The sequence below is a fragment of the Chrysochloris asiatica genome, unplaced genomic scaffold, assembly GCF_000296735.1.
Source record: "Chrysochloris asiatica unplaced genomic scaffold, ChrAsi1.0 scaffold00007, whole genome shotgun sequence".
Classification (NCBI taxonomy): Eukaryota; Metazoa; Chordata; class Mammalia; order Afrosoricida; family Chrysochloridae; genus Chrysochloris; species Chrysochloris asiatica.
In genome coordinates this window covers 14899791-14909708 of record NW_006408525.1, presented here as the reverse complement: position 1 = coordinate 14909708, position 9918 = coordinate 14899791, and the positions used below count along the sequence as shown (strand labels likewise).

Here is a 9918-nt window from a genome sequence, read left to right as displayed (position 1 = left end):
CCAGTCGCTGAAGAAGGATATCATATTTGGTAAGGTGGAGGGTCAGAGAAAAAGAGGAAGACCCCCAACGAGATGGATTGGCCAAGTGGCAGCATCAGTGGACTCAAGAGTGGCAACAATTGTGAGGTTGGTCTAGCATTGGTCAGTGTTTCAGTCTATGTGTATAGAGTCACTTTGAGTCGGTACTGACTCAGTGGCAACTAACAACAACAACATAACATGTGTATAAAGTTATTTCTTTTTAATGCCAGATCAGAATCTTCTTGGGAGATAGCATTCATAAGACAAAAATCTGATGGCAGTCATCCAGAAAATCCACCACATACATCCATTTTACAAACTCCAGGAGAATATGGACCCCAGGCCTCAACTTTTAGTCTTCTTTCTTGTGCTCCTGACATACTAACTCTAAAGACTTCATCTACTCCCAAAGCATTAGAGTCCTATTCACCTGCTTTGAAGACAAGTCAGGTAAGCCTTAAGTTTGTCTGTTCATTGAAGCTGTTCATAAACCTTCTATATGGTCTTATGTTTCTTAAATACATATATTATTATAATTTTTGTAATACAATTTGTTAGCAAATCAGCATTTCTTACAAAGTTGTTTTTTGTTTGTTTGTTTGTTTTTTTAATGTTATTTTATGCTGTGCTGTCAATTTTTTCCAAGTCTGTGTGCCCTGCATCCAGAGACTCCTGATCAATTAGAAAATCACAACATGGCACAAAGGATATCCCTAGCTATCACTCACAGGTACCTACGGAACATCAGATTTAGAGTCAGACAGTCCCTAATATAGTTCCATTTATTAGCATTTCTGTTTCCTGATAGAATGAAATCTGGCAAATAATCTTTTTTTTTTTGTCACTTAACTTCCTTACACACAATGAGTCTAACGCGACTCATCTAGTCTTTATTTATATTGTTTCCTTTATATTGTGTGCTAGAATATAATTCATTCTATTAGAAGGGCAGAAATGGGGAATTTCTAGAACAAAATTTATAGAATTAATTATTAACTGCTACAGTGCGCCAACAAATCGGCATAATAAAATAGAGCATACACTCATGGAATCTGTGTTAACTATAAAGGGAAATAAGGAATCTAGGTAGGCTTTCAATCAGTGGAATATAGTTTACCAAAGGTAAATGTAGTTTCAGCTACATGCTGGTTGGAGACAGCATGTAAGATTTTCAATCAACTCCTGATAATATGTCATCTGCAATCATAAGACCTTTCAAAAGCTTAGGTGTGTGGCTTTAGATTTTGTTGTCTTTGGACATGGTGGAGATGAAAGCAGTTTTTACCTTGATTTCACAATTGCTTTGTTTAAAGATGACTAGACCAAAATTTTAGAGGTTTCATGTTTTTTTGGAATATTGCTTTAATCGCTTCAACTACTCTTTTTATGTTAACATGAGCTTCCAGTCTGGTCTTTGACCTACTTTCGAAAATGATATTTCCTGTTCCTCATTTTCTTTCATAGATAAAAACTGGATACAAGAAAACAGAACAGACTCCAATTACTTCTTCAGATGACAGCCCTACGGATATGTCTAATACAGGTAAATGCACATTTAATACCTTTTTCCTGTTATTTTTTTCAATTACTCTCTCTCAATGAGGAGTACATAATGTGACTTAATAGACTTTACAGAAGGGTGCATTTTCCCTTTTTGCCTTCAATGAATAAAAGAGCAAAATGAATGTGTTGTCCAGTGGTCCCTTTTTAGATTATAACTTTAATTTCCCTGAACAAAGAGTTGAAATTTTAAGAGATGCATTACCATAACAGTATATATCAGGCTGTAATAGTCAATGAGCTGTGGAAAGCAAATAATGAAAACTCTTTTATAAATCAAGATTAAGGTGCCTTGTTCTTTCAGTGAAATATTGGAGAGGCTTATTAAATGTGCCTTTAAGAGAACCTATTATAGAAAGTTACATATTTTAAGCAAAGAAATAGCCTTTGTTTTTTGAAGAGATTGTGTAGATATAAATTAGAAAGGAAATCCATCTTGTGAATTCATTATTATTGGATCTTAACTATCATGAAATGGTTTACTGGCATATTAAAACAATAAAGAATTAGTTGCCTAAGCTACTTTAAAAACCATTTGGATTCCATGTCTGACTTCCTCTGGCTTCACAAGGGGGAAGAGAATCAAACTGAGCATCAACTCAAGGCCGATTCCTATGAAGCAGAGGTCAGACATGCCTCCATCTTACAACCTTTACTCAATTCCAACACCAATCATCCCTCCAGCAGCACTTGGCTTCACATCTGGGTTCAATCATCCATTGCAATAGCCATGCAGAACTCATAATAATGCTCGTGATTATGTTGTTTATTAGGGAAGTGAACAGTGTATAATTTAGGATCAGAAACAACTCAGGATGCTGCAATTCTCCAGTCAGGAATACCTCTTGTCTGCCCTACTGCAGGCACACCTCACTCTTGTCTTCGGCCTCTCAGCCATGTGGCCCTGCAGCCTCTGCCCTGTCCAGGCAAGTCTTTCCAAGCCCCTTTGAAAGTCCAAAGGGCACATTCTGCGAGCCAGCCTCCTGCCCAGAGGCTCACGGCTTTACTCAATCCAAGGCCTAGATGCCTGCAGCTGCTCCACATCACTGCTTCTGCCACCACCTCTGTTGTCGTCACTTTTCTTGCTAGGGATTTCACACTCCACTCATGTTCTTCTCCCTCCATGGTCCTGGGATGCCTCCTTTTAAACCTTGTTGTTGTTGTTAAGTGCCGTTGAGTCAATTCCAACCCATAGCGACCCTGTATAGGGTTTCCAAGGAGCAGCTGGTGAGCTTGAACCACTGACTTTGCAGTTCAAATGACTTTGCAGTCTGACGCATTAGCCCACAGCGCCAATGCAAAACTAACCAATCACAGCCTTAGAGTCCTGTACACTTTATTTGCATGGCCCCACCCAATCAGTTGATGGGAATTAAGAAAACACTAGAAAAGCCATTTAAACTAAATTCAGAATACCACAACTACACATAAAAACATGGTTTTTATCAAGCTTTCAATAAGCACTGAGTTATGAACCACAAGGTCCACAGTTCAAGCCCTCCAGCCTTTCCACTGGAGAAAAATGACATTTGCTGCTCCCTCAAAAGTATAAATCCGTATAAACCCTATACAGGGTTGCTATGAATTGGAACTAACCTGACACCACTAACAACAACAAGAAAATACCTTCATTGGTCCAAGTATCAAGAAGAAGAAACCTGTAAAAATTATCTCCAAAACTTAAATATAACAACAAATCTATACGTACTTATATTTGTTATCATTAAGTGCCGTTGAGTTGGTTCCAACTCATAGCAACCCTGTACTGGGATTTCCAAGAAGCAGCTGATGAGCTTGAACTGCTTACCTTTGTGGTTCAAACTGACTTTGCAGTCTAATGCATTGACCTGCAGCACCACACCAGGACTCTCCTATAAAGATTACAGCCTAGAAAACCTCACAGGGCATTTCTACTCTTCACACGGGGTTGTTATGAGTCCATAGCAGTTAACAACAAGGACCCTATAAGATATGTCTGATTAGAGCAAAGGGATCCTATGATGAGATCATGAGTAAACTGAAAAAATTACACTTTACTCAATTTAGACTTTATTACAAATAATTAAATGAAAATAATTTCAAGTGACCATAAGAGCTCTGGTAGCGTCGTGGTTACGAATCGGGCTGCGAACCTCAGGGTCAGTAGTTCGAAACTACTAGCTGTTTCGCAGGAGAAAGATGAGGCTTTCTGCTCCCGTAAAGATTTACAGCCTTGGAAACCCTGTACAGGGTTGCTATGAGTGGAAACCGACTCCACAGCACATAACAACAACAACATATATAAATTAAACAATAAAGCTAAAAGGGTACGTTTTTCTAGAGTAGAGATGGTATTGACTCAATTTCTCACTTCCACAGAACATACTAGACAGATACTTTGGGATGGGTGGGAGAGGAAGCAGAGTCCAATCTAAATTAGCTCTAGGTGACATATTTGTTATAAGTAGTAGTTGTTGTTGTTGTTGTTAAGTTCTGTCGAGTTGGTTCCAACTATGAGTTGTATTGAATTTCCAAGGAGTGGCTGGTAAGTTTGAACTGCTGACCTTGTGGCTCAAACCGATCTTGCTATCCAGTGTATTCCACAGTGCCACACCAGGACTCATATAAGTACCTAATTACAGATTGTTTTACAAATCACTAACTATTACTTGCAGACTTCTTCAGCCAATTTGTTTTTATTCAGGAAGTACAAACTTTTAATGTTAACCTAAAAAAATGTTAAACCCATCCCCGTTTCCATCCCTAAATTTCTCTACATATGAACTGGTTAGAGTTTTTATAAGTACATGTGGTAGTGGTGGTGGTGGTGGTGGTGTGCCATATGGAGTAGGTTCTGACTCATAGCAACCCTGTATAGGGCTTTCGAGGCTGTAAGTATTTATGGGAGCAGAAAGCCTTGTCTTTCTCCTGAGGAATCTCTGGTAGTTTCGAACTGCTGACCTTGCAGTTAGCAGTCCAACTGGAATAGTACTTGAATATGTTTATAAAAACTATCCTATTACATAAATACCTGTTTTCCAAATCCAATCATTTACTATTGCTGTAAGTTGAGTAAAACATGCGTTTTTGAATGAGCTAGAAGACATTCCTGAGGAAATCAATAATGAAATATTGTATGAATAAATAGTATCATTAATTTAAACAAAACCTAGTTCCCCTGCACAAAGTCTTTGAAACAAAGTAGTGATGGGAGGACTGTCCATTGAGGTTTCATGATATCAGTTAACTAGTATTAGTCCATCTGTCTGAAACAGCCCCTTGTGTCTTCCCTAACAGAGAAGAAGCAGGAGAACCATATGAACATAAGCCCTACTTTGAGAAGTCTCATTCCCAGATACAAGCAAATAAAGAGTTTGAGCCTGGGATAAAGATATGTCATTGACAAATGAGGAAAACCGTGTAGGAGGGCCTTTTTGGGTCAAGCTACTCTGAATTGCTAAAGCATGCTGGATTTATTTAAGTCCTTCTTAAGATTGTGTCTCGAAGGAAAAGTGTAGGGGAGACTTGGCTGGAAGAAAGAATGATTTTGTTAAGGGATGACGGCTTATTGTTAAATGGGAATGTAGTGAGTTTGCATTAAATTTCCCATTTAATTACACTGTCTGTTTACACTAACAATACTCTGATTTTACTAACACAGAGTAAATAATTGCACTAACAATACTCTATTTTCAAAGTAGTTTCCTATTGGTTTTACCTTTCCAGCACCTGTGAGATGTTTTGTTTTATTCTGTGTAGTTTGCAGATGAGAAAACTGATGATAAAAGATGTTGTCACATTTAGCAACAAGAGATTCACAATTATAAGAGATTATAAGTCCTTGGTAGCTGTGTGACCTTGGGCTACCTCTGTGTCTTTGTTGTAGGAATATGTTTTAGTCTGCTAGGGCTGCCATAACAAAATGTCACAATGTGGATGACTTTAAAGACAGAAACGTAAAAACGTGAGAACACGTGAAAACTGTGAGGACATTTCTCACAGTTCTAGAGGTTAGAAGTCTAAGTTCAAGCTTCTCTAGCTCCAGGTGTTTCTTGGAGTTCCTTAGATGATAGAAGGATTATCTCAAGCTGTCTCCTCCGGTCTGTGACTGTTTTCACATCTGTACTTCACTTTTATAAAATACAGCTTCTAAAACCCTAAACAGAGGTGACTAGATTAGAACCCACTGTCCTCGGGTATGACTCCCTTAATTTAACTGATGACATCTGCAAAGTAATACCCTTGTCCCCCAAACAAGATCACATTCACCTGTGTAGGCATTAGTACTTCAGCGCTGTGGTAGCGTGGTGGCTACAAATCGGGCTACTAACCTCAAGGTCGGCAGCTCGAAACTACCAGCAGTTCCACGGGAGAAAGATGAGGCGTTCTGCTCCCGTAAAGATTTATAGCCTCGGAAACCCTGTGCAGGGTCGCTATGGGTCGGAACCGACTCCACGGTACTTAACAAACAACAAGAACGTACCTTCTTGAGGGACACAATTCATAATAGAATAAAAACACCAGTGACATTGTGGTTATTATGAACATTAACAGACTAGTATATGTAAAATCCTCAGTATACAACCTAACTAGAAGTAAACATAAATGAACTCATCTTGTTATTTCCAACGTAGCACACACATTTTCCTGCTTGGATATAGAAAAAGGTAAGTGAGAACATGTGTGTGTATATATTATGTGTGCCTTCCCCATTTTGTTTTCATCCCCTTCCCTAAGCAGCCACACTCTTACTCTTGATTGAGTAATTCATGCCCCAGCAAGGTCCTATTTTGAGGCCAAATCTAAGTCAGCGTGGGTTCGCCTAGTATTGCTGTTGTTAGGTGCCTCCAAGTAGGCTCCTACTCAACAACTCACAACACCACAGGACAAACGCTGCCTCCTCCTGGGGCCTCCTCATAATTACTGTTATGCTTGAGCCCATTGCTTCTGCCACTGTGCCAATCCATCTCATTGGGGGCCTTTCTCTTTGTCACTGACCCTCCACTTTACCAAGAGAAGTCCTTTTCCAGGGACCGGTCCCTCCTGATAACCTGTCCGAAATACATGATATAATGTCTCACTGCCCTCGCTTCTGAGGAGCATCCTTACTACACTTCTTCCAAGACAGACTTGTTTGTTCTTCTGGTAGCCCATGGTACTTTTAATATTCTTTATCAACACTGTAATTCATAGATTCTTCTACGGCCTTCCTTATCCTTTGTCCAGCTTCACATGCCTATATTGAGTTGAGTTGGTTCCAACTCATAGCAACCCTGTAGAGGGTTTATAAGGAGCAGCTAGTGAGTTTGAACCACTGATTTTGCAGTGCAAACCAACCTTGGGGTCAAGTGCTTATCCTACACCACCACCTGAGGTGATTGAAAATACCATAGCCTGGGTCAGGCACACCTTAGTCCTCAAAGTGACATCTTTGTTCTTTAACAAAAGAGGTCTTTTGCAGCAGATTTGCCTAGTACAGTATGTCATTTGATGTCTTCACTGCTGTTAGTGTTAGTGGTCTTAATTACACGTCAAGCACTAATATGGAGTCCTGGTGTGGCGCTGTGTGTGGGTTAATGCACTGGACTCCAAGGTCAGTTTGAACTGCAAGGTCGGAGGTTCAAGCTCACTAGCTGCTCCTTAGAAACCCTATACTGGGTCACTATGAGTTGGAACAGACTCAACAGCACTTAACAACAACCAAGCTGGGAGTCAGTGTGAAATTTTAGCTGCAGGCTTAAAAATAAAGTCTGACTTACTGAATGTTTGGACTTCCATACCATCCCACCCCATTGTTGATCTCTTATGCCACTCTTGAGATTTGGCAGAGAATTTTTCATAAAAGGAAAAAAATTGCATATATTTTTATCCCATGGCCAAGGAACCTCAAAAGTTTGTGGAAAATGGGATTAAAAGATAATATAATTTTTTCTGTGAACTTTTTGAAGCCCCCTCAGAGTTATCATAATAACAAAGGAAATTTTGTTGCTTTTATCAAAATTGTAAAAATTCTTTCACACTAAAAATCAGTCTGTCTCATATCAACTCAAGGTTCAATTCTATTTGAAACTAAAAGTCAGCAACCATTTTTTTTTTAATTTTTTATGATCTTGACACCTATAAGCTATATTCAAGATTTTACATAGAATGTTAAAGATGTGTTAAAGGTTTAGAGGAAGATCGTTTATTTTCATATGCGCTTCTTATGTTCTTAAGAAATAGAATGCAAATCATTTTGTACTTAGAGACAGATGCTCTGAGAAATTTTTAAAAATTAAAACACTGCATAAAGATGTGACATTTTAAAAAGTTTTTTCTCTTCCTCTTATTTCTCTGTAGAACTAGTAAAGTTGCATTTTAAAGTTTATATAGAAGAGTGACAATTTAGATAGTAAGGATTGATGCGAATTACAGGGATTTAATTTACAAACTTTAGTGTATTAAAATGAATAGGTTTTTTTCCCAGTTCCAGTACCTTGGGTGACTCGATTCCATAGTCACCCAACAAAGATCAAGGCTCATCCAGATAAGCAGGTTATATTGAGAAGGTTTTGGAGAATGCATGAGAGATGTGTGACTCTCATCTTGTAAGAGTCCAGTTGTGATACTAGGAAACATAACCCTTTTGTAAAACAAGAAACAGTATTTTGAGCTCAAAAAGTTCTGAATCTACATGATACTTTACGTACAAACTTGGAATGGTTCGAATTTTTCCAGAGTACTTTCAGAATTTGTATAAGCAAACCACTTTTGCCAGTTAAAGAAATATTATGATATTTTACAATTTTTTTGCAAGATTTTACTTCCTTTGAAAAGAGACATTACCTTTCAGTAAGGCATTAGGATGGCAGTGGTAGTGGTGGAATGTATGTTTGTCTTTGAAGTTCATATTTCTGTGGTGTTTAGCAATGCATAATTAGCCATTCTTTTTATATTTTTAGGGCTCAAGTGAAGCTGGTTTATATGATACATTTTAGATTTAAAGAAAAATAATAGTGAAAACTGCCAACTGATTAGCCAGAATTATTTTTGAACAGCAGGAGCCCAGAACACATCCTGTCAAATGAAAAGTTTTATTCCAATTAAATTTCCAATTAATGTGCATCCTGTTGTCTCTTAGATATTGCCCCTGCCTGGACCGATAATTGTGGACCGCAAGGAAGGAAAATATCCCTAAATCCCTCTGTTCGCTTAAAGGCAGAAAAACTGGAAATGGTAAATACTTTACATTTCTACTTTTCTCTCATAAAACAACAAGAAGAAAGTATTTTCAGTCTTTGAGAAGATGAAGGACTGGAGCCGTTCCTTTCTTGAAGAATTATTTATTTGCAATTAATGAATGGCCGTTTGGGTTTAGATTATTCATCTTTAAATTGGATAGTTCATGTTGATCTACTAGTACTAAATTGATATAAGATCTTTTATAATTAAATTGACATTCAAATTAATGAGTTTCTTCTATGGAAATAGGCAAATCTGGTGTTCTACTATCTAAAACCAAAGAAAACATGGAATAAATTATGAAAAAGTATGTTAGGTTTCACATATGATAGCAATAAATGTAATGAAGTGATGTTGCCCTGTTCTAATTTTTCAAAAAATGTAAAGAGAAACTAAATCCTAAAAAACCACAATGTTCAGATACCCACTAAATAGAAAGAAGATGTAAGCAATGAACTACCCCAAGCTACTGCTGTCTAGCTGATTCCCACTCATAGTAACCCTATAGGGCTGTGAGTAGAACTGCTCTATAAGGTTTGCGATGCCATACATATTTAGAAAGCAGATGGTCACATCTTTCCTCAGAGCGGCCGGTGGGTTCAAACTGCCAATCTTTCTGTTAGCAGCTCAATGTTTAACCTGCTGTGCCACCAGGAATCTTTAAAGACCTTCCGGTGGTTAAAAAAGTGGAAAGATAGCAAAAAAATTTTTATCAGACTGCTAGTTAACAGGACAGATGTGCAATGTCATTTTTAATTTCAATGTATCTAATGCCACAGACCCACAACCTCTAAATTCCTGCCCATTCTGACTGAGGGCAAGGTTTGCAATCAATTGATAGTAACAGTTTCAAAAATAGAGTGAGGTTTGGAAATTACATATCTAAACATGAATAATTATTGCTATTTATTTTTATTGATTTAGCAACATTTCTAACTAACTGTTCCTCTGGACAAAGATAAAAATGTCTAGCTAATGACTTTACATGGCAGACTTTGTTTTTTTACTCTGTTATATTATTTCTAGCACATGATACTATTATTAGTCTGATTAATTTGCTTCAAGATATGAAAATGACCTGACTTTTCATTCTGAAAACTAAGACTTCCTTGACATTCAGTAAGAATTCCAATCTTT

At 37.7% G+C, this 9918-nt stretch overlaps 1 protein-coding gene across 1 annotated transcript in view; it reads left to right on the top strand.

The window, feature by feature from the left end:
• Positions 1-9918, top strand: part of STXBP4 (syntaxin binding protein 4) — a 213336-nt gene that overhangs the window by 25404 nt on the left and 178014 nt on the right. The window contains exons 4-6 of the mRNA XM_006832411.1: positions 252-471; positions 1486-1564; positions 8681-8775. Coding sequence (XP_006832474.1) covers positions 252-471; positions 1486-1564; positions 8681-8775 — 394 coding nt within the window. The remainder of the gene's footprint in view (positions 1-251; positions 472-1485; positions 1565-8680; positions 8776-9918) is intronic.